Source organism: Zonotrichia leucophrys, chromosome 3 (assembly GCF_028769735.1).
Source record: "Zonotrichia leucophrys gambelii isolate GWCS_2022_RI chromosome 3, RI_Zleu_2.0, whole genome shotgun sequence".
Lineage (NCBI taxonomy): Eukaryota > Metazoa > Chordata > Aves > Passeriformes > Passerellidae > Zonotrichia > Zonotrichia leucophrys.
Window position 1 is genome coordinate 105,890,237 of NC_088172.1, and position 24,968 is coordinate 105,915,204.

At 38.8% G+C, this 24,968-nt stretch overlaps 1 protein-coding gene across 9 annotated transcripts in view; it reads left to right on the plus strand.

The window, feature by feature from the left end:
* The window catches only part of SLX4IP (SLX4 interacting protein), a 101,769-nt gene that overhangs the window by 3,303 nt on the left and 73,498 nt on the right, over window positions 1-24,968 (plus strand). For all 9 annotated transcript variants that reach the window (XR_010439701.1, XR_010439698.1, XR_010439697.1 and 6 more), the window contains one exon: window positions 22-70. Coding sequence is in view for 2 of the 9 variants with exons in the window: in XM_064709840.1 (XP_064565910.1) it covers window positions 44-70 (27 nt within the window). In the remaining 7 variants the exon portion in view is untranslated. The remainder of the gene's footprint in view (window positions 1-21; window positions 71-24,968) is intronic.

Here is a 24,968-nt window from a genome sequence, read left to right on the forward strand (position 1 = left end):
TTTTAATTGGTTTCTTTATAGGACCAGCTTCCACTGACCTATCATGGCATCCAACAAATTTGTCATTAAGGTAAGCAGAATGTCATAGCTTTAAAAAAAAATAATAAATCTGTAATACTGCTTAGAATGTGTCTGTTGATACTAAAAGTGCATCCTTCAGGTTTCTGGTCATGCTAGCATACCTTATATGAGCTTTTCTCTCCCTCTGGAAGCAAACTTGGCATTGCTGCTGTATCATGGCAGAGTGTGTCTGGGGTCAGCTGAGGGCTAAAAGGCTGTAACTAAAAGTGATTAGTTGTGCAGTGAGAATTGGAAACTGCATGAATTCTCAATAAAACACTATTTTGCTACCTGAAGTAAAATCTTGGGTGGATTCTTTTCTTACTGTAATCTTGTAATGCTATTTACTTCCCAGTTGTGAGGGTTCCTGGTTTAAGTTGTAGCAATGTTCCTAAAGTATTAATTTATTTGTTTCTTTTCTGCCTCTTTTTCCATTTTCAGGGATTGATTGTTTCATGTGCAATAAAATGCTATTGAAGTTCATTTTGCAAACAGTCCCAGACTTTTAGTTATGAACTGAACAGCAAAACTTTTCAAAACATTCTGTGATAAACATAACACTTCACAATTCTACTACTGTGACTATACTAGCTAATCAATAAATAAACCTAATTGTGATTAGCACAACATATTATTCTCTTGGAAGTGTTTTTCCAGGAGTTTTCAGAACACAACGGATTTTTCTTCTGTGGGTATGCTTGGAATTTTTTGGAGGGCAACTGCAAAATCCTTCCTGAGTGATCAGGCTGTGGAAGCTGTCAAAGCTTGGTTTTGTGGGTAACCAACCTGTTTAATGAGAAGACCAAGCACTTAATTTTTGTGTGCTGCATGTTCTTTTCCAAGGAAAACCACTGTCATTTAGTGGCATGTTTACTTTATATTTTTACTGTTTAACAGGACTGTAAACCTCCAGAAGGTTAACAGTATCATGTTATTCACTGCTGCTGAGTTGATAGAGGGACTTTGAGGAGAAATATATTTGATTTTGAGCAGATTTTAGCTGATACTCTGAGTCTGTGCACCACTGATGTGGATAACAGGAGCTGAGGGCTGAAGGCGTTGTTTGCTTTTCTCAGCTGAGAACTCTTGATATCATCAATATTCATGTAAGTGCCCGATAAAAAAAAGCGGTGTGAGTTGGCATGTCTTTACTCAATATAAAGGCTGCAGACTCTTGGTCTCTGATGTGCATCGTTACAGCTTCATTATTCAGCAAGGATGTGTAACTGGTATTCAGCATGGACCTTGAAGTCACTGAGTTTAGCATCCCTGACTGCCTGAGCAGGGCTAGGTTCTCATTGAGCATGTCTGTAGGTAGGAATATCACAGATAAAGCTTTGGAAAATGATAATGGAATGCAACTTTTTCTTTCTTACAGTAGGTGAGAAATGAGAGTAAGTTTTAAAGTTTTTGCATGTACCAAATGCTGAAATTTAACTTTGCCTTGACCTGATTGAAATTCACTTTGTGCACAGATTAACATTTTACTTATTAGGTCACAGGTTTTGTTTGTCAAGTTTTGCTTCTTTAAAGACATTGGATTTGTATTTCATGTGAATATTTTTTAAGACTTTTCAGCTTTCAGGTAAGTTTTGCACAGAAGATGCCCATGCAATAGATTCTCCATTAAACACTATTCCTACTTGTCACTGCAGGCAGAGTACAGAGAATACTCTAATCTTTATTTTAGATTCCCTGATGGGAGTATTTTACTGAGTCTGAAAATGTTCAGGACAGATGTGTTGGAGCAAGTCCAAGGAGGGACATGAAGAGGGAGCCCCTCTCCTGTGAGGAAAGGCTGAGAGAATTGGGGTTGTTCAGCCTGGAGAGGGCTTCAGGGTGACCTAATTGTGGCCTTCCAGTACCTGAAAGGAGCCTACAAGAAAGGTGTAAAGGGGCTATTTCCTAGAGCATGTAGTGACAGGGAAAAGGGGAATGGCTTTAAACTGAAGGAGACTGGGTTTAGATTAGATATTAGGAAGAAATTCTTCCTTGTGAGGGTGGTGACAACTGGAACAGGTAGCCCAGAGAAGTTGTGGATGCCCCATCCCTTGAAGTGTCCAAGGCCACTCAGAGCCCCATCCAGCCTGACCTGGTGTAGTGGAGGGTGTCCCTGGCCCTGGCAGGACGTTAGAACTGGAGAGGGGATGGTTTCTGAGGTCCCTTTCAACCCAAACCACCCCATTTTCCATGTTTCAGGTGCCCTACCTTGTCTTCTACATTCTCTACTTTTAATCTTTTAGATTTTGTGAACTTGTATATGTGAATCTTTCTGGTAAGAGAATGAAAAGTGCGGGTTATCAGTCTGTCAAATCTTAGCCGACTATCAAGTAATTGAGTGGAAACCCCCTCTAATTTGTTTAATTTAGCTTCTGATTGATGCGCGTTTTATCTGCGTATCTCGCACCCCGGTGCAATGGTCGGTGACTTCCAGAGGAGGGAGCAGTTGGCCTGTTTTTGAGAGGCGAGCCTAAGCTTGGCTTTACGGGGCGTTAAGAGAGATCGAAATAAACTAATTGATGCAGTAAAGTAGCTTTACACCTTAATACAGAAACTACATTAGGTCCTAAACACACATTCTTCACCCACCAAGCAGCTGGATGATATAGTCTTGTGATTTGCAATAGATAATATTTTATGCAAGTTAATTTGATCATCAGTTTTCTATTTTATATTGATATTTCATAAGCATTGAATGGTAAAATACCCCCACCATATGAATTTAATTAATCTTTCTCTGTGTGTTGCTAAAATATTTTATTGCTGTTCTGAGAAATAAATCTTAACTTTAACTGGTGAGGCTTAAAGCAAAATCTTGAACTCTATATGGATTTCAAAAATAATATCACTAGGGCCTTGTTTAAAACTTTGGACAAAGTAGAAAGAATTCCTCTTCCAGAATTGTGTAAATTGACTTTATTCATGCCAAGCTGCAGAGCTAAATATAGTAATTTTTATGGCTTCAATAGAAAAATTTCATTTACTGTTTTCTTGTTTTCTGCAATTTGTTCATTTGCCAAAGACAGAAGAGTAACTTGTTACTGCATTTCAATAGCTCAGCTCAAAGGAAAGCTTTTTTTTTTTTTTTTTTCTTTTCTTTGTTTCCTGCTTGGAGCACTGTTCTCCAAGCACTGTCTCCAATTTGTAGGCCTTAGATTAAGATCATTGTAGTTTTAGTGTTCCCTCTGGTCATCCAGCTCACTCGGCAATTGATTTTTCAGCATTGTTGCTCCTTGTTACCAATTTAAATTACTGCATGCTGGACATTTATGTGACTTTTTTGATCCTTCCTACTAATTTTTTGCTTGCTTTAAGTGGCAAGTTCATTTGAAACAGCAAGCACAGCTTTTTGTTTTATATTGGGAGTAAAGATGGAAATACTGGGTATGATTGGACAGGAAAATGACAGTGGGATCATAATGTGATCAGTTTGTATACTTTGTTTTTTTTACACTGATGTATCTTAATGTAATCATTAAGAAACTGACTTAAAACCTAAGGCATCCTAACATCTGTATTTTGAACTTAGGAGTACTCCATGAAAGAAAATGTGTGTAGCAAGAGAACACATTATAGGCTGGAAGAGCAGGTGGAAGGAAGTGGAAAGCCCTGTTCCTGTCAGACAGTGTCCCAGTATGGGCTGGCAGCCTTGGCTGGGCCATTCTGGGGTCTGCTCACACACCTGTGGCTTGGCTTGGGTGTGGAAAAACAAGATGAGACTTAATTATGATATTTGCAATGTTTTCTTTTTTAGCCACCAGCTGAAATGCAATACAGTGACAGTACATTGGCAAAGATTTCTCCACTAGTTGTGCCCATCTGGATGATTCTTGGTGACATCTCAGAGGGCTTGGCAGACTAAAGTGCACATTTCTGTGAAAATGTCCATCGAGTTAGCTGATCTATATTACCAGAAATATACCATTAAGCCAGAATATTTTTGTGAGAAATTGATGTGTTTTCTTCTTCTTGGGAGTTGTTTGGAGAGAAAACAACTCTGGAGATGAGTAGGTTTTCTTACCTGCTTTTTTATTTATCTTTTATCTGATCTAGTGAGTGATTAGGAATAACAGATATGTTTACTTCTATATTAAGTCCACAGACACATGAGTGCAGTGCTCTCAAGTGGAGAGCAAGGATAAGGAATGCTGTTTATATTTAAAGTAAATTTTTATATAATGTGACTGCTCAGAGTTATGAGACTGATTCTGCAGCTGCTTTTTTGTGTACATAGTTGTGAGCGTGTTAGCATTCTGAGTTTTGGTTTGAGAATTGGTCTTTTTTGAGAGAGTACTTAATTAAATTAACCAATAAATACAGTATCTGATGTTCATTTCTTTTCCCCTTCACTGCAAAATGAAGATATTTTTATGTGAAATTCCTGTGGTTGGAATACTCAAATGTTTCAATAGAAACATGCTAAGATTAGGTTTCTGTGATTTAAATAGAATTTTCTAAAATATTTTAAATCTAAAACTGAGGTGCTGGTGTTCTCCAAACAGATTAAGGGTTGTTGAGTTTTACAAGTATTGTGTGTTCTTATATTTGCTGTTTGGGTCTTTAAAAACTAAGAAATGGTTACGTTAACCATTAAATAATGGTTTTCTAGAGATGGAACTTTCCTGAAGTGGTATTGCTCAGAACAGCTGGAAATACAGGTGATTGAAATTGGTATTATCAAGTAGCATCACACTTCACTCACTGTCATATTTGTTTCTGTATAAACAGATAATATGGGACACTTGTCTAAAAGGGCTTAGAAGTCTTAAAGAAGATGATGAAAAAGGGGCAGGAGGGAATGTGACTTAAAATAGGAAGTGCAAACAATAATAATGGCTGGAGGGATATCTATTTAGTTCTCTTTCTTAATGCTCCAGTAAATTCCCAATTTTATGGGACCAGATATGGAACAGCTAAAGGGATGAGTAAATAAGTTCCATAAGAAACAAAAGAGGAAGTTGGGAGGTAGAAGGGGGAGGAAAATTAAGTGTACAATATAATTCTAAATCTCCTGGAGTCAATGGAAGTTTCCTCACTGACCTCAGAGGATTAATTTTCAAGCCTAGGGAAATGATGAGTGGATGAAGAGTTGAGAGATTAAAGTGTTAGCAGAAGGAGAAAGGAATAGGAAGCCAGAGGGATAAACAACAATAGTGGAAACACTGCTTTCATGGGGATCACTTCAAATAAGGAATAAAAGGATCATTCAACTTGCATTACTTCTTTTGGTAATTCAAATCTGATTAGTTTTTGAAGTACCACTTGTGCATGAAAATCAGGTTTTTTGCTAACTGTGAGCGCTGTACTGCTGGGGCAGTGATATGGGATTCTAAATACCCACCATACTAAGTAATGTGGGGTTTTTTTGTAAATCTAATTAATTCAAATATGTAAGTTCCATTATGCTTGCCATGTGCTTTATTTCTGACCAGCACTGCCACATTTTACACCTCCACTGTTGGCTTTGTGGAGATCCTGGTGGTGCTGCCTGCTTGACCCCAGAGTCCAGCCCTGAAGGAAGAAAGGATGGGAAACTTGGAAGGAGACTTGAATCTCCCTGAGTCCAGCAAAACATGAGGGCTTAGCAGCGATGCTGCGTGGGGTCACCGAGTGTCTTTAGGTCCTGGGAGAGGCTTCAGCTTACACTCTAGGTGACATTCTTCAATTCTTTCCACTGGGTTCAGATGGAGGTTAGTAGGCTGGGAGGTAGAGAGAGCCATGTTTCATGCACCACCTGGTACAAACAGTTTCGTGATGGGCAAATGCAGATTTTGTTCTTGATGGTATAATAATGAACATTTATTATAATATTTTTTGGTAATTTGTCATGTAGCCTCTCTTTCCTTTGGACAATGTAGATGGATTCTAGTATGTGGGAGCTATCTGAATATTTGGTGTAAGAGTGTATTCTGACAGGATTGTGGAGTAAATGGGAAAAGAGTGACTGACAATGCATCTTCATTCTTTCCTGATGGTTAATCTGTGTAGTTCACAACTTCCTTAAAAGGCATCTATTTTTAATAGCAAAATTATTTCTTCATTTCAATTCTCAAAGAAAAGCTTTGTTTCTGGACATTTTGTGTTCCAGTTTGGGGACGTTTTGTGCTCCCTGCAGAGCTTACTCAGCCGTGACTTTGCAGTATTTTTCTTGAGTCAGTAGCCAGACTTTTCCTTGAATAATGGTACCAGAGCACATGGCCCCTGTTTGATTGTTGTGCTGCAGTCATGGCTGCGCACGGGCACCTATGATGCTCAGCTCTTGTGAAAACCCTTTAAAGTGCTGATAAAACGGTGACTCATGGTCACCTGATGAAAACAGATTCATTACCATGACTCCAGAAAGTTCAGCTCCCATGAAGTGTTTCACTTCCCACACTAGTTCTTCCAAAAGAGATGATGCTGCAGTTATTTTCTAACAGTTGACAGCTGCCCAATTAAGTGCGACAGTGTGGTTGGAAAAAATTGGAATTCCAGACTTCTTTTAATAATAGTTTAAGAACTAAAATCTGTATGAGCTGTGAAGCAGTCACCAACATTCTTCACAGCGTTACTTGAAGTGATTTCTAATCAAATTATACATTTTGGATTTAATTTACCACTACCGAATTAAGTTCTTTTTGCAGTGGATCTGACCCAAACCTCACTGGAGTCAATGTGTTTTGGATCAGAGCCTGTAGAAGTATATTGGTAGCATGCTGTAGCTTAACTGAGGACATGCTAATTCATTCCATAAATGGTCTTTCTCAGTCCAGTTTATCTGTGTTTTTAATGTATTGTGTTTGTCTGTAATGTCAGTGTGTAAGGAAGTTAGGCTGGAAAAATATGGAAAAGGATTACAGCCAAATAATAAAATATAAATGGATTTTAATTCCAGTGTGAAACAAGGACAATTAAATCCTCTGCATTGCTGACTTGTGATTCCCCAGGGACTGTGAAAGGATGGGTGAATTAAGATAGAAATATGAAATAACCCTGTTGTATGTGGATGATTTTATAAGGCAGAAAAAGGTTCTCACCAAGGATTTGAATGTAGGGTAGTGTGGGATGTGTCACTGACTCTTAAACAATTGGGAGTTTGACTGGTGATTTTTGTCTTTACCTAGTTTCCGTCTTTTTTGACTGGAAATATTTCTGACACACAATGCTTAAGAAGGTCACCACATTAAATTATTCCTAACATGTATGATTGAAACTTGCTACAGTAATGACTAATATAAATAGATGTTGGCTAAATAATTCATGCTTTAAAATTTAACATGCAAACTCCTGTGTTTTTTTTTTTTTTCTTTATTACATCTTCACTTCTGCTTGGGCTTTTTTCCCATTTATTTTCCGACTGATTAATTTTATCTTAGATGATGAACATCATGAGTTTATTTTGTGTTAAAAACTTGCCTAGCTTGAAAAAGAATGGTCTCATTAGAATTGAAAATTAGCTTCAGATTTTTAAAAAAAGGTAGAAGTAAGATAGATTTCTTAGCTGTTTTAAAATCAGTCATACAAACTTTGTCAGCAAATTACATATGGGAAAGTCATGGCTTGTTTGCATGGTGGTGTTTGTTTTTCCCCTGCATACCTCTCCACCATTTTCATTACCACAAGCAGTGTTGTAATGGAAAGGCAGTTGCAGATCTAATAAAGAAATTAAGTAATAATGTTAAAAACCCCTTAGAAATTCAAGCCCAAAAATGCAGTGAAGAGGTCTCACAACTGACAGAGGAGAACTCTCACTGCAGAACACAATTCCTGCACAGCGTGTCCGCATCTGGGCCCTTCTGTTGTTGTGCGGTGTTGTTTTTTACAGAATCCATCTCCTGCCTTTGTGTGATGTTGCTTGGCCAAAGGACAGAAAGCATAAACACCTCTCTCAATAAGGCATGGGAGTCAGGTCAGCTGTGTGTGTTCATTTCCTCCGAGAGCGATGGCTGAGTGAAGGTGGCGCTTGCCAGGCCCTGGTGTCTGGCCCTTGCCATGTGGAGCTCCCCTGTTCTTTATTTCCCTGCTCCAGGGAGTGCAGGGCTTTGAATGAAGCCTACAGGAGAGGCAGCTCTGCCTTCTTAGTACACAGCAGTGTTTGCAACTAACTGAAAGCTTTCCATTGGGAAACTGGGAAAAAAAGAGTTTGTGATCTATATTGTGTGCTGACGTTTTGAACCAAAATCTTCACTACTGTGTTTTCCTCTTGGCTGTGTACGCTTTGCTAGGGAAGTAGGGTCCATTATGAAGCCTTAAGGGCAAGTGCCATTTTTCTTGGGTTTGTACTTTTTTGTGTTTGACCTTCACTGAGGGTTCTTTGCTGGTTTTGCTGTAGGTGTGTTTTACAGACAGATCGTCGTGCAGGAAATCCTGAATTTGGCAAAACTGAGATTTTATTCCTTTTTCTGTGTAACTTGCTGTGTAATATGAGATAGCGTTCAAGTGGAGAATCACGGTAAAACTGTTGCATCAAAACTGGTTGCAGAATAGTCAGTTGTTAGTCTCGAGGGAGAGTGGGAACAGAGATAAGGAAGAATGACACAGTGGTTTCCACCCAAGAAAATGCGTCATAGCCACAGAACATTTTCTCAGCATTTTCATATTGTTGATGACTGAGGTTTGTCAAAGTTACTTCAATAATTTTATCCTCATTTTACTCTAAAAAGTTATGTGGTAAGTAAGCCAAACAAAGCTCTGTTCTGTGTGCAAGGTCCTCTTTGCACATCCCTGCTTAGTTTCCAGGATTAGTGCAATGCCTGGCGTATCTGACACCACTCAGCTGGTGAAACAATAGTTTATGTAAGGTATAGTTAAATACAGCCTTTCAAGCTTGAGCCAGTGCTCTCCTGTTGTAAACTCTGACGAGTGTCTTTGTTCATTGAATAGCCCAGTGATTTAATAGCACTCATAATGGACCAAATATACAGGGCTGTGGTTTATCCTGCTTTGTATCATGCAGATAAAGTCTGAGAGAAGAGCAACCTATAGATCTGAACAGAAAATATTTGCTGAACTTAAGAGTTGGGAAACAGCTAACTCTTGGGCCATTAAAGAGGCTCTGTTCAATGCCAAAATCCTAGGATGTGACAGTTAGTAGGGTCATGCAGAATATAACTTTCCCTTCTTTATTTTGACATTCCTATTGCATAAAAATAGGAAGGAGAGTCATTGAGCTGGACCAGAGTGTGCTGCCCTGCCATAATAAGGTAATCTTCAGCAGTGGAAAACAAACCTACAAAGAGTTATTCATTCCCTCTGTGGTATTGTCTGCAGGTCTCTGGTTCTCATTTGCCTGGGTGTTAAACTGACACAGTCACAATCCATGGTTCAGGGAATTTACAAACAACTTGGATGATAGGATTAAGCCTGACACATCAAAAGTTGAAAATTAATCCCATAATTTAAAAAAGCAGTCAAACAACAACATATTCTCATCTCGAACAATGACTACAGAGAGTTTGAAGCATAACATAAAATAGCTGAATAGCAGAGAGCAGTGATTAAATCTTTGGCTACCATGTGTGGAATAAAAGAGCAACATTGGTTTATAGATGTCTTCAGGAAATTGATAGAATTTGTCACTAGTTTTAAATGCTTATATGTCAATTTATGTGTAGTTCGTTAAATTGAACTGAATATTTAATTTTGCTTTTATTGTTTGGTGGAAACGGGGTGGTGTGTAGAGATGACCTCAAAGGACAAAATAATGTTAAGGAAAATGTGTCTTTGTCTATATCCCTTCACCCTGATAATTGGCAGGAATTTTGATTTGTAGAATATTTGGAGGATACAACTAGGGGTAGTTTTTGATTATGAACTGGAAAGAGATTTAATTACAGATGCTCAGCATATTCTACATAGTTCAGAAAACTCTTCGCTAATTTGAAGCCATTTTCTGTAGGGTTATTAGAGATGGTTCATTTGTTGTTGCTATTTTGGAGAGGCCTACATTATTAAGCATGTAGGAACTGTTGGGGTTTAATCTGGTTTTATAAATTCCTATTTGAAATATGATATAGATTTTGGGAAGGAAAAATCCAGACATGAAGAATACAATAAAAAAATATTGTAAGTTTAGAAGTGAAATGATACTCAGGTATCATTAGAACCTGCTTTTCTTTATCTTAAGCAAGCATCAAGGAATCACAGTATTTCAAGCTGTACGCCTAGAAAGTCACTTAAAGCTCTCTTGTTGGTAGCTGTGCTGTGACAAGGGGAGGTAACTGTTTTTTTATCTATCATTATGAGGCAACATTCACACTCCAAGCAGAGAAAATGAAGCTGCCAAAAGATAATTTCCGGATTTGTAAGTAGGCTAGGGTATTTGAGCTGTTACAAAGTGGTAGGAGTACCAGTGATGATCACAGCCTCCTAAAACCTAATAGAGTACATGATGTTCACTGTGGGCTCCCGATAGAAAACTAGCTTAGAAGGAGAGAATACTTCAAGAATTTTATCCACAGAGATTCTGGTGACTTTAACTTGATGCAAGTGGTAGTTTCAGAAAAGGCAGGGTAATGGTACTTAAGAAGGTAAACTCATTCCCCAAGAGCATCTACTCTGTAGCAGTGCCCTAATCCAAATGATCTCTGCTGCTGCTGGCTGCCAACATACTGGTACTGGTTTTGAAATACCCCTTCTTTCTCTTTGGACTGCCACACAGATTTGGTGCTTAGGCCCTGATCAACAAGTGGCTTGCTCACTTCTCTCATTTGACCATCTGCAAGTCAGTTCAGTGACCCTCAAGGTGTTTGGATTAGTTCCCTTGTGTTCTCAGTAATGCTTTGGTTTTCCTCAAAGTCTCCATATGCTCCTTGTTCAAATGTTAAAGTAGTTAGACATTAGTCCAAATCTGTTAAAACAGAACTCAGTTTAAGTGCTGTGTTACCAATTACTTTACTAGTGGGGTGAAAACCAGCAAGGCTTTGTAGTTTTCTTGTGGGCTGTGTGATGGAGGTTCCTATGTGTTATGGGTGAGGATTCCGGGTTTTTCCACTAAGTGAAAACACTGTGAAAATTCCCTTCTGTGAGGGCTCATTCTCAGCAGCAAAAATCTCCCTTGTTGTTATTGTCATGTTTACAGCAGCACTGTAAAAGGGCTTAAAAATCAGGCAGACCTAGGGGAAGGTGTAAAGGGAAAAGTGGTAGGGTCATGGAACAGGCTGTGGAAGGTCTGTCCTATGGGCTGGGAGTAACTGTGGCATCAGCTGTCACCTGTGTGACTGATGGTGAATTGCAGGGGAGTCTGTATGACTTTTTAAATTACAGATAAATGCAGATCATAAGCATAAAAATGCAAAAAAATTGCCATTAAGTTCTTGAGGAACAGACTGCACATGAACAGGTGATGGGATTGGAATGAGCACTCCAGTACCTGAAGAAAAAGGCAGCCTGCCACAGAATGCTTGTGTGTTTTGGTTTCCCTCTGTGACTTCCACAGAAGATTTTGCAGTCTGGCATTGAACAAAATAAATTCTTAGGCCTTCCTTTGTTTGCAGCTGTCCTCAACCAATCTATTAATATCTGGACTAGAGCAAAAGCTGGACGTTTACAAATAATTCCACACTGAAGAAATGTGCAGCATAATGCTTTATTTACTCGAAAATACGGGTTCCAGCAGGCAGGCTCCAGGAGGCGGGCTGACAGCCCAGGAAATCCTGCAGTGCTGCTTGGCTCTCCCCCGGGACACTTGTGCCAAGGAGCCCCCTCTGAGGAGTGGCATGGGGATATGGGGAGAGTGCCCTGCCCTTCTGCCTGGTGTCAGAGCCACGCTGCTTCCTGCAGGAGGCTCAGAAGGACCCCTTGCAAGGGTCATTTACAGGTTGTGTTTGCAGGGAATTACCCTTCAGACATATTGCCTTTCTATTGGCTCCTCAATCACTTCTCTAACTGGGGAAGGGTACTTGGAAAGACTTTCGGTGACATGTTTGTTTTTCTTAAAAGCTTATGGAACAGAAACTCAGCCTCATGAGGGATGTGTGTCCCAAATGGAATTAGAATGATCCCACAGTGTTAATTCTGTTCATCAGTTATGCTCCTGATTTTTTTCTCTTCTAACATTAATCCTGAAACTGTTTTGAAGAACTTTGCTTTCTGTTCATGTATTAAATTATCAATAGGGTATGAACATGGGAAAACTTAGTAAGTTATTTCTCCTTCCCACATATGCAAATGAACAATAGGACCAGAAATCTGTCTCAGACCTTTGGACAAGTGCATTCTCAGTACAGCCGTACAACCTTGTACTTTCAATCCTTTTTTTTTTTTTTTTTTTTCCACTGAAATCTTAGGAATTTCAGCCATGGGTAGTGAGGTTCACAGATAGATGCTGGAAGGATGAGGGCCTCTGCTTTCTGTTGCTGGCTGTGGCAGGAAGTGTCAATTAGTGTGGAAAATACTGAGAGTTCTTGCATTGAGTGATTGAAGTAAATGTATTTTGTTTATTCTGCGTACTTGCCCTTTAAAGTTGCATGTGTGATTGCTAGACTTAGGGAGTGGGAAGGTGGGGCAGTTTGATGCCCTTTACCTATTAGCACTCCTTAGCTGTGTGTGAATAGTAAAGCTACTAATTGGTGTCCCTGTGGTACAGGGAGCATCTTAGTGATTTCACAGTGCTCTCTTTCCTCTGAAAGGCTTTGCTTTTTATCAAAAAGAAAAAAAAATTGTTGTAGGAGATTTTTCCAGTGATTCCTACATAAATTAGTAACAGCAATTTGTAGCAAAAATCAGCTAAGAATCAGCAGATTAGACATTTAAGACAATTAGGAACTAGAGCTGTGATATATGTATACTTGTGTACAAATTAGAGTAATTTAATACATTTCATGTGATAAAGGAATGCAAGTGAAATGACCGTAGTTTCAGAATCTCGGCTTTTAGCGAAGATGATGTTTGTTATTTTTAATTTCTTAATTTTATTTTCCTTTCTAAGCAGTGTAAAGAGAAGAAAACTTAATTTTTGTGAAATATGAGTCCTCTGTTTACTTTTAGAAAAGCTTTGTTTCTGTTTTTTTATTATATTGAAGAAGAGGAGGTAAAAACTTTGTATGTAGGTACATGTATGTTGTAATGCTCGTTTTCAGAAACTCAGATCTCAGTGCTTCTAATATTTGCAGTCTGGCATTGATTGTAAGTATAATAGGTTATTTCATGCTGTTTCTCTTTATGTTCATGGTTATGATACTGAAATGTTGAGACCACACACAGACAACAAGATCTCCAGCCACTTACGCATGTAAACAGTCTGGCTTTTTACAAAGTGGAAAAATATTTCTTGTGCAGTATTTTTAACATGATCAGCATGTTAAGGCTTAATCTGCAACTGTGTCAACATTTCTTTGGCTGTAACCATTAATTCTGTAGCCTCTTGATAATATGTAAAATGTGAGACTGGTTTGTTTACTACTGGGATTTGTCAGCAATTACTGTCTGCATTTAGCTTAGTGCTTTCAAATATATAATAGATCAAAGAGTTATTTTGCATCATCACTGTGGTTTTAGTAAAACAAAGGATGTTTTTCTCCCCAGCTGGCTTTGAGACCTTCAAAGAGCCATTGGAGCAATAATTTTCATAAATATTGTACTTATACCTGTTTGATATTGGTAGGCACAGGTGCAATACATTAATTAACCTTCTGTAGCTACTCTTTGACAGGAATTTAGCTATAGGGACAGGAATGTACATCTCTTTCAGCCTCAGTTATTGTGAGAACATGGCATGGATTCAACGTAGCTGGGAATTTTTGTTTTGCTTATTTTTGTGTAATTAATGCATGTTTTCAGCATTCTTCTTACCATCAGGAACTGCAAGTGCAGTGGTCATGTGCAGTATTATCTAAGTGCCAGATCATTTTCATCACAAAGAACTGAGCATTACACGTTCTGATAGAGAAGTTCTTCATATGGATATGTATGTGTGGAGTTAATTAAGAGTAAGATGGCATAAAAGCATTTTAATGGACAACATATCTGTTTCAAGTAACAAATATTTGGGTTTATATAGTGCCTTTATCTCTGTTCTCAGAGATAATTTATTAGCATGTTTATGAATTTAGTTTCAATGTATTTTTGTGGCTTTGCAAGTAACAAAAAGAACGATCTGCCAACCTTATCAGACAAATGTGAAGGACTTTGGTAAGAATTTTTTGTTTAGTTAGAAGTAGGCTGTGAAATCAGTTAGACTTACCACTGCTCCTCAGAAAATTGCCATTAATTAATTCTGTGATCTCAGGGGCACTTGGTTAAGATATTTCACCTCAGCTTTTTCTATGACCTTCTACAATTCTGAAGTGCTTGTTTTTCTATGAGTATTTTATTAAGAGATATAAATAATGGCACATCAATCCATAATACTGACTTTAATAAGTCTCAAAATGCAGGCACGGTAATATGGATAAGGGAAATTGTTGGGGGAGTTCAGTTTTAGGGGTAGTCACCTGACAGAATAAGATTTTATATGACACTCTTAAAAGGCAAACCTGCATTTTTAGTCACTATAATAAAGTATTTAATAAATGTGTCAATATTACTGCAGGAGATTAGGAAAGCTTTCAGTTTGTAGATCACTGTGTTTTTATTTTTAAGACTTAAACACTCTCTTAAATGCCTAAATTCTATTGCCCTTTCTCGGCACCGCTCAAACCAGATGTTTTGTTAAAATTTGAGTTAATCTTTTGCCCAGTAAACCCTAAGGTACTGTTTTCCTAAACAGCATATGAACAAAGAGAATCTGTGTCTCATCATTCTTCTGCTGTCTGGTCCAGTTTCATTTCCTTTGATGAAGAAATGATAAATAGATCTTACTAAGTGAGGCAGCAAAACTATCTCAATCAGTTAGATGCTAGTTTTGTTTTCCAAGATTTTAAGCATTTAGCTTAAATTATTAATTTCCTGCTAAGAATTTGTTTAGTAAAAAATTAGTTGAATTTTTGACTTATTTTTTCCCCTGCAAAGGTGTTATTTTGGACATATCTACCAGCTATGTATCCAAGTCTTTTGCATGGTAACAAATCCCAGGCTTTAAGAAGCAGCAGTAATTCTAAATGGAGTTTTGTGATGAGCCCTTTGCCCTTGGCTTGGATATCTCCCCACCAAGTTATACACCTCTGGGAAAATCAGTTTTTAGATTCACTTTTCATTTAGGAAAACCCTCAACTGACAGGGAATCTCCTGTGATCTTGGTGGCCCCTGCTGCACTGGTGATGAGAAGGGAGGAGATTGAGCCTGTTCAGTTGGGGAGAAAGGGTGGGATGATTTATTGAAACAAAATTAAAATTAGACAACAAAAAGCAAAAAACCTGCTGAGGATCTTTGTTATTTACGGAGCAGAGCCTGGGGGTAGGTGGCACGGGATGGGCTACAGGGATATTCAGCAGTTTGTGTGAGGAACTGGTGATAGGAGAGCAGTGGAGCAGGAGTGAGGGGAAAATGGAGGGTGGTGGTCAGTGCTGGAGCGGGGATGTGCAGGCAGGGCCAAGATGAGAACTGCACTAAAAGGTGCAGAGAAGGCTGAGAACAAGACAAGGCATGGAGCAGCAGGAGTAAAACAGGAATTCCTAGTGGCTTGATAATGAGATGAGGATTAGGAGCAGTAAAGGATACTCAAACTGGTGAAAAACCTCGGGTGGCGGGATGAAGTGGTTGAAAAGCTGTTTTCAGCCACTTGGAGCAGGGAGGAGAGCAGGAGTACCCAGATGTCGGAAGGTGTAAATTCTCAGGGATGATGGGCACAGCTGTCTGGTTTATGTTTTGTGTTCCCCTGTGCCCCCCAGAAGGAGAACTGAAGGCCCCTGAGGTGTCCCAGAGTGGCAGAATGTTTTATCCTTGCCCAGTACTAATCCAAAGGAAGGCTGATGGTTTACTGCACGGTAATTGTATTGATCCAGTCAGGGCAGATGTCTGTGGGCCTCCAGTCCTGCCCATTTCCCGGTGGGAGTCAGTGTGTCAGCAGATGGCAGATTTTCCTTAATCAGTTTTCTACCTGCCCTTCCCAAGGTTGTACTCAGAGACCGTTTAACTTCATAAATGTACTTGTAGTCATCAAGCAGCATGGGTGGTGTCCTTGGCCTTTGGCAAGTCATTCTGTAGGATATTGTCATTGTGTTCTATTATAGCACTGCTTCACTCTGCCCATTTTCATACAGTTATAGAAAATAGTTCATACAAAAAGGGTGAATTTCTCATGACACCTTTTAAACACTTGTACATTTACCTGAATTTTTGGACAAATACTTGGTTGATAAAATTGAAGTTTTGTTGTGGGTTGTTATTACTCTTCAGTATTTCTCTGAAAACCTAATGAAGGGAGGCTGAAGGGCATATTGAAAAACTTTAAAGCCAGCAAGATTTGGAGCATCTAGCACTCCTACCATGTTGTAATCATTAATAATAATGGATTTAAATGTTTACACACCCTGATCTCTATTGTTCTCTTTGATGTTAATTACATTACAGCAGATCACAAGTTCATTCTTCATATCAGGCAAATAAGGAAATATTTCCTCTTCATTTATCTGTGTCCCTTAGCAACACAGTGGGTCTTATGCATTGTTGAATAACGTGGTTTTGCTGCCTTTGCTATGTACAAATGCTTGTCTTTCCATCCTTTTAAAAAGCCCTGAGTGGAACTTGGTTACTAAATTCAAGCAAAAAATACAAAGATAAAGATATGGCCATAGGTGACTATAACAAAGCTTAATAGTGTTCTTGCACATGTTAAAGCTAAGTCTTTCTTTTTTCTTCTTTTTGTCTTGCTCTTATTAATGTGAATCAGATTAAATGGATGGTGTCATCACTTGTTCCTGTCTCTGTGGTTCCTGACATCCAGGAGCTGTAATCTGTCAGGTGCTGTCATCTCTGTTCTTTCATTCCTTTTACCAAAGACAGTTGTGCAGCTAGCATACTATCAATTTTTTAAATTAAAAAATGAGCTGTTGCTTTCCAAAGGGTAATCCCCTTTCAATCTGTGAAGTAGGTGTGTTTTTTTGGTTTGTTTTTTTTTCTCCTGTTGAAATTAATGGGAAAAAAAAATGTAGGTTTTTAAACCTAATTTATCCGGAGTACGCTTTTTTATGTGGCCCTTAAAAAGGATGCAGACTTGCAGGATGTGAAATTTCAGCCATATCTGTTCTAGCTCTGCAGATATTGTCAAAGTTCCTTAGTTGGCACAGTCCTGTCTTTGGTAGGTGATTTTTGTAGCATGTGAGGCTTCATCCTTTGGATTCGCCCTGTGGTTTTCACACTTAAAGTTGTATGACAGGGTTGGTTTTGTAACCAGTGAAATCAGATAATATTTGTAGCATCTGCTGTCATGTATTTTAGTGTGAAATTCCTGACTGCTGGTAGGCATTGCTTAGGTTCCATCAGCAGTGTAACTGCTGTGCACAAAGAGGCAGCCTGGCCTCTGGAACACAGTGCATTTCCAGTACAGGGGTACAGGTCAGCGTTGCACCAGGAAGGAAAGAAACTTTTTGTCCTGTAATATTATCTGTCAGTTGGAGAAATGCTTCACAGGTCTGTTCATCTGCTGCCTGCACAGGGCATATCCTAGTGCTGCACTGCCTTTAGAAGAGAGGGGAAGTCTATTTCCTACAAATCATCGTGAAATTCTTCATGAAATTCCTGTCTGAAATCAGCAAAATGCATGTGGAGTTTTGCTGTTGAAGCTGATTGCAAAGTTTTTAAATGTTGAGAGTTCCTCATTTTCCAGGATTATTGTAAATTTTGACTGTTTGAAAAATTTAATCAGGAATGTAAAATTCTACTGGACCTACAAGCCTAAAGATACTGAAGGATAAGTTTTGTCCACAAGTACAGCAATTGACGGTCTCTGTGTGTGTCTGTAAACTTGTTCTGCGTCTCTGCAGAGCTGTTACAATGGCAGAATCTGACCATGTCTTTTAAAAATCTGTTTTTTTCCATTGCTTCTGCTATTGGTGATATCCTTTGTTTTAGTGACATGGATTGGATCATTAATGACATTTTAAAAAATAGTTTTTCTTAAGCATCTATATCAGAAGTGCTTACAGAAATCTTTATTAACTTAAAAGGAATTCTGAAAACAAGGGAATTAAACATAATGCAGCATAATAAAGACCATAATCTTAAAATCTGCTTCTGTACTATGCCAAATGGATCTTTAGTTCTGCTGTTTCTATATGTGTGAAAGTGCTGTTGGCAGATAAGGTTTACAGCTATAGATTTATGGAGAATTTTCTTCTAAAATTCCAATTCTAACATTCTTTCTTGTAATATTGACCTGTACGGATATTTGAAGCAGTTACTACTTAATTTCCCATGCATATTGAGTGAGAGCACTGTTTGAAAAGCCCGGGAAAGCAGATCTAAATACAAATCTTGTGCCATCAAAATTTCAGTGGACTCTGGCAGGTTACATTTCTTTCATACTTCTGTGTTTCCTTTGAAAGAAAACCATTCCCAGATGGTCGTTGCAGGGTGCTGAATGAAGCCAGTAATTTTATGTAAGCATGTGAGTTCATAGCCCTGACAGAATTCCTTGTTTGGGTGCAGGATTCTTTGCCGAGGGGTTTTTTTCATTTTTATCTCTGCACTGTTAAATGAAGGCAAGTTGAGGGTAAAATTATCTGCAAGGTCACAGAGAAACTTAAGGGATGATGGGCAAAGGATCCTTACCGGGTTGGAACTAGAAATAAACACACAAAGGGAAGGATAGGGCCATACTGATAGTTATAAATTAAGTGTCAAGGTCTCAAATCTGGGAAGGGATCATCAGAATTTATAAAGTTCTATTTAAATAGTCCATTCTCCTCACTTCAGACATCTGTTACTGGTTATTGTTTGAGTGACCACCATGTACATTATACAAAAAGGAATGTGTTTTTTGTAAGATCTCTGCTAATGTGGCAGATAAAATCCCAGTGTTTGATAGCAGTGCCAAAGGGCAAAGAGGTGCTGAACAATATTCCTCATCTTTACCATAACTTTCCTTCCTGGAAAAACAGGCTTTGACAGTGGGAAAATGAAGACTGAGATAAGGAGAAGTGGAAAGAGGCTTGGGAACTGAGAGTGATATAGACCAGAACTTGAGCAAGCAGGGGAAGAAGTCTTCTCTTGGGCTGATGCACCAATTTTTTTTTTTTTTTTGGATTACAAATAGGAGTTATATCTCCATGCTATGGCAGTAAATTGAAAGGACTAGCAAGCTAAGAAGCTAAGGAACAGTTGTTTGTGTTGGCATGGAGTGTAATCTGGGCCTAGTTTTTACATCTCTAGCAACTGATTGTTGCACTGGTTTTATTAATGCAAATGCTGCATCAGTCTCAACATTTCATTTTTCAGAGGAGCAGTATTGGAACTGATGACAATGATTTGCTTACTCATGGAGGAGAGATGAAGCAGTTGACAGTGCTGGTTCTCTCATTTTTATTGATTATGGGCATTAAGTTTCAGTACAGAAAGCAGGCAAGTTTGTTGCCTTTAAACTCTATTTCTTTTACCCTTGGAGAGCTAAGCAGGTGGATACAGGTTATGGGAAATTAGGTGTGCTGCAGACATGTTAAGTGATTCAGTTTTAATTTTCCATTTTAACATCTTGCTGGGTAGACATAAACATTGCAATTAAGCAAGATTTAATTCAGCCAGTTGACATCTTAGATACCCGATAATAGATGACATAGCTGAATTTATTGAGCTGCTTTGTGCTGTCAGTTTTACTGTAGCCCTTGCCTGTTTAGAAGATGCATTAAGGAGGAATTTTGACCTTGGCAGGTGTGGAAAAAGTCAAATTTAAATTCAGGAAAATTTTCATGGAAGAATTAGGCAAACTATGAGAGTTTTGTGCAATAGGGTTACAGATGGAGCAGGGAGAAAAAGAACCTGACGAATGTACAAATATATGTAATTTTTGATAGAAAATGATAAAAATAAGAATTTTAAGGGACTGTTTTACAGAAAGTGGAATTTTTTCAGCAGTTTAGTTCATTATAGGAGGCATGTGGAAGACAAGTGAAGCCAAATTAGCCTCCTGAAGGAGAAGGCATTAGCTTAAGCATGATTCTCTGTATTTGCACACAACAGGACAGGATGCTAAGATGCATTTGTAGAATTTTGCTATTTACTTGTATGTTAAAAAGCTGACCTTTTTGAAACATATGTATTAACTTTGGAAACTAATTTTCCAGTATCATCATGTTCTCAGCTGCAAAAGAAACAACAGGTATTAATATAGTTTATAAATTTATTTAGTCTTAGTTAATTTGTACTCTGCACTGGAATAAGGACACAGAAAGCCACCTTTGAGAATACGTGTGAAGAATAAGCTTTGGCAGATATTGCTCCTGTTAAACTATCCTTGCTCCATGTATGTGAGAGTGCCTTGAGTGATAGGAATAGAAATTTGTCAGTTCAGTGTCTGACATCTGTGTTGGGCAAATTAGCACAAGCTCCAGGGGGCAGAATGAACGATATGGGAATCAGTGGAACCTGTTGGGAAAAAGTCAAAACACCCATTGTAACAGAAGCCATATGCATCACAGCTCTCTGGCATCTTTACAGGAGGGAGTGAGTGTAAGGAGAGGAAATCTGGCTGCCATAACCCTTTCAGATCCTCCAGAGGGGATGGACAAGGGCCTTCACCAAAGGCTGAGGGTGAGCTGAGGGACAAGGTCCATGCACAGACTCCCTGGCTGAAGGGTGGAGGCAGCACTGGGGCTGAGCAGGGAGCTCTGGGCAGATGCTGGGTTTGTGCTGGGGCTGAGCAGGGAGCTCTGGGCAGATGCTGGGTTTGTACCAGCCCTGAGCAGGGTGCTGAGGTATGGAAGGTTAGAATGCAGCTGTGCAGAAAGTCCCTAAGTGTTGAATGACATGATGATGATCTAGCACATGTGATTCCTAGTGCATTGTGATTGGATTTGCCACAGGATCTGAAATATTCAAGCAGCTTTATAAACCAAATCACAAATTCTGGGAGAAAACAATCACTGATGACTTCCAAATACAGATGCAGCCTATGAGATGTAAAACTCAGGCTCTCATGTTGACAAAAGTCTAATATATCTGCTGAGGAAAGTATCATTATTTGCTTATGTTTTTACCTCTTCCTGTAGGCTTCCTGTTGCTGTTAGAGCATACAAGTCAGTATGGACCCAATATAATATTTGATATATTTGTTGTCTACATTTTGTTGCATAAAATCAATGCTATTTATCATTTTCAGTGATTTTAATGTTTTCCACATGTATGAGGGTTGGTGCTAATTATCACTGGCATTTTTCTAAACATAATTGTGGGAAATATTTCCAATTACTAACGGAATCCACAGGAAACTTGGGAAAAAATAATGCAAAGACCTTGAAATGTAAAACTTAAACTTTTAAAAAAGGCATTCCCAAATAGCAGTTGAAATCCTAGGTACTGGTTGTCCTTTGTGACTGTATTAAAATTATGTCATTTTTTCTTTAAGGCAACAGCTTTTTTGATCCCAGTGAAGCAGAAAAATGGTTTTTTGAGAATAAATCAGTCCTTCTTGCCATTCCACTCCTCTCCCTCTGTAAAATGTTTCTCTGAAATCTTGGGAGCATGTTGTTTGTATTACTCTTCATACTAGGTGAAAATGAGCAATGTGTTACCCATGCTGTCTGTATACTGTGTTTCTCACAAGTGGTTTTCCTTGGGCTTTCATGATGTGATTGACCACATGTGAATATAATACCTACCTATCAGTACACTTAGTGTGAAAAAGAATTAAAGAAACCAGCAAAGCCAGTTAGAGATCACAGTCTGCTTATGTAAAGTACTGAATTTGTTTCTGTAAATGTTTGTTTTCATGTTAGAAACAATCACACTTTGTTTGGATCTTTCTTTCTGCTATTGGAATTGACTGGAGTCAATTAACTGATTTTAATAAATTTTTAGAAGAAAAATGGTCAGAACTTCCCAACCTCAGAAACTGAGTTTGTGGGAAGAGGAATATTTGCAGAAGGAGTCACTTTTATGAATTAGAAGTCTTTGTTGTGGCTGCTGGGGGCACATAAATAAATATTGATTAAGCTGTGCAATGTAGTGCTGTACTCACCTGCCCCCCTTAGAGGTCAGCGTGGGTTCCTGGGGCTCCTGAAGGGCCGTGCTTGGAGCAGAGTCAGGTGCATTTTTCAGCTGCATCTGATTAAGTGAAGGCCTTGTCATGCAGCACCTGCTTCTCATTGCCCTGCTCTCCTGGCAGGGATCACCAGTTCGGTTTGTCAGGAGAGGTATCTGAACAGGCACTCCGTGTTTATTGCTCTCACACTCGGTCGGTGCTGGGCTGCCTTTTCCAACCCGTGGTGAATCAAAACTTTGAGGCGGGGACACTTCCACTGCTCAGCTCTGGTTGGCGCTGCCCTGGGGGAGATGTGAGACCGGCAGGCAGGAGCAAGGACAGACACGTGGGGAAGGAGCTCCCTTGGCAGGTCACGTTCTAGTCCCAGGAGCCTTTCTGGTGACAAACACTCCAACAGCTACCTTCCACAGTCTATTCTTGCCTTGCACCAACTCCTCAGTGTTCAACTCTGTTCATATTTTACATATTTTTATTAATTGCTTGTTGCTCCTATTCTTTTTTTTCTTTTTATTTAAGCATAACATCTATTTATTATATACTCTGTTCAATGCCAGATTAAATGATTTTTTTTCTTGGACATTAAAAAAAATTATATCCCTTTGCTTGCCAGCTGGTAATTCCTTGAGGTTTTTGGTGATCTGTTTCCATTTTGAAATATGATGGATTCTCCATCATCTGATTCTGCTTTTTCAGCAATAAGATTTAGCACATCACTTGTTCTTTTGGAAGACTCATCTATTTCTTCCCTTGTACCTCTGTGGATAAAGCATCAAATATTTTGTTGAACTTTCCTCTTCTGCCCTGTGTTGACTTAATATGCTCCCACTTAATAGAAGGATTTTGTCCAAAGGGTGTCACTTGTGTAATATGCCTTTTTCAGCATGAGTCACTTTTTTCTTATGCTGTTTCTGAAAAAGCTTTCTTGCTGTTCTGAAACTTTCCTGGCTGGGTTTAGACAAATTAGTTAAAATAGAGAGTTAAAAGTACTTCTTTTACGTACTTGGAAAATGTAATATTTCAACCGTTTCAGTAAATTTAACAATATTAAGAAGTTTGGCTTGCTACACTTCTTTAGCAAATAAAAATACTTCTGCTTTATGTATTTGTCTTAAAATCTGATCATGTGCAATTAATTTATCTTGAATCTGTTAAATTATTTTGGCATGAAGATTGAGCATCTGCAGATATTTTAGCTTGAAGCATGGGCTGCAGATGTTGGGTTTGGTTTTGCTGCCTCCTGCTCCCCCGTTCAGTAGCTGCGTGCTGCGGTAGGTAAGGCTGTCACGAGAGGCAGCGAGGGAAGGCAATTCCAGAGCAGGTGAGGCCTCGTCTCTTAGAATAAAAAGGAATCTGAAATAATTGCAAAGTTGGACACGTGGAACAGTTTCCTGCCTGGGACCTGCCCTCACTTCCCCGTTCTGTTTTTGTGAGAGGGAAGTCAGCCCATCCCTGCAGCTGTTGGACAAATAACTCAGAAATGCATTCATGGGTGCATCATGTGCTGGAGAACTGCTGCTCCTTCACCCCAGCAATGGGCCCGTTACCTTGTGGAACAAACACTGTGGTTTGCCTCTGCTTCACCTTACAGGAAGCTTGTAAATTGTGTTTTCGTGCTATCTGACATCTGCTTTTATTTCCTCTGACAGTTTACATCAGAAGATACTGAGGGTGGTGTCTCCACCTAATTTTTATTGCACTTCATTTTCTGGTATGTGCAAAAAGTCATAAAATCAGGTGGTACATTGCTAATTTCCTCAGCCTCTTGTATGGTGGCTCTTTTCATGCTGAACAAATCCATCAGTAGCTTGCCAATACATACTTGGTGATCTTTTTTTGATGCTTTAAAGTCTGGCAGATTAATATTAAAATACAGCCTGTAAAGCATGTATGGGAAAACCTGTGAAAATCATTTAACAAGTTGAATGTCTGAAAAAGGCCCTTAAACCTTTTTATTACTGGCTCTAATTTCTTTAAAAAATAGGTATTATCATGTTACAGTTAGCCATCTTTAGGAGGTCTGGAAGCTTTAGTAGTCATTGCAGTTGTTTTGATATCTATTGCTGTAGGGCCTGATAATTACAAACCGAATAATTCAGCCACGCAGAGTGTTTTGTACAAGTTCCTTGTTCTTTCCACCTGGGGAAGAAACAAAATCCCAGCACTGGCTTTGTAGAACCTGAAAGAATGTCCCCAGCTCCAGTTTAGTACAGCAATGACAAAGCAATTCTTCTCATGGATTACCAAATCCATAAGAGCAAGTTTTTGCCATTATTATTATTGATAGCTCAGGGTAAGAGCTCGGTAAGGTAATAATATTTGTCTGCACCCACTTACCTATCATCAAGGAATACACAAGAATATGGTATCCTGTGGCACTCTGTTGGTGTGGCCAAGCCCTAGGACGTGTCTTTAAAACTTTACAATTAAGAATTAATTGTATTTGGGTAGATTGTGAACATTTTCACCTCCTCAGTTAATATGGCCACTCACCTTTCGCAGCTTGCAGTGGGATGAAAGCAGGTTGTTGCAGACATGGGTATTTCATCATCGCTTGCTCACAATGATTCAAAAAATACCATCGTTTTTAGAATAATACTTCACAACAAGAGGATGAAAGCAGCTTGTTGGAATCTCAAATTATCTTTTTATTATCTTGAGCAAATAGTGTGCTGCTATTTCTGTTTTTCTGGATCAGTCCTGACACAGGCAGGGACATGGTATATCCTTTCAAAACGATGGTGAGATTGCACTGTTACTTGGAGACTTAGCCCCAAGGAAAAACTTGCTTTTTGCAATTGTTTGAGCTCCAACTATATGACTCTGTTCAATATGTGGGCTACAAAACCTCCTACGGAAT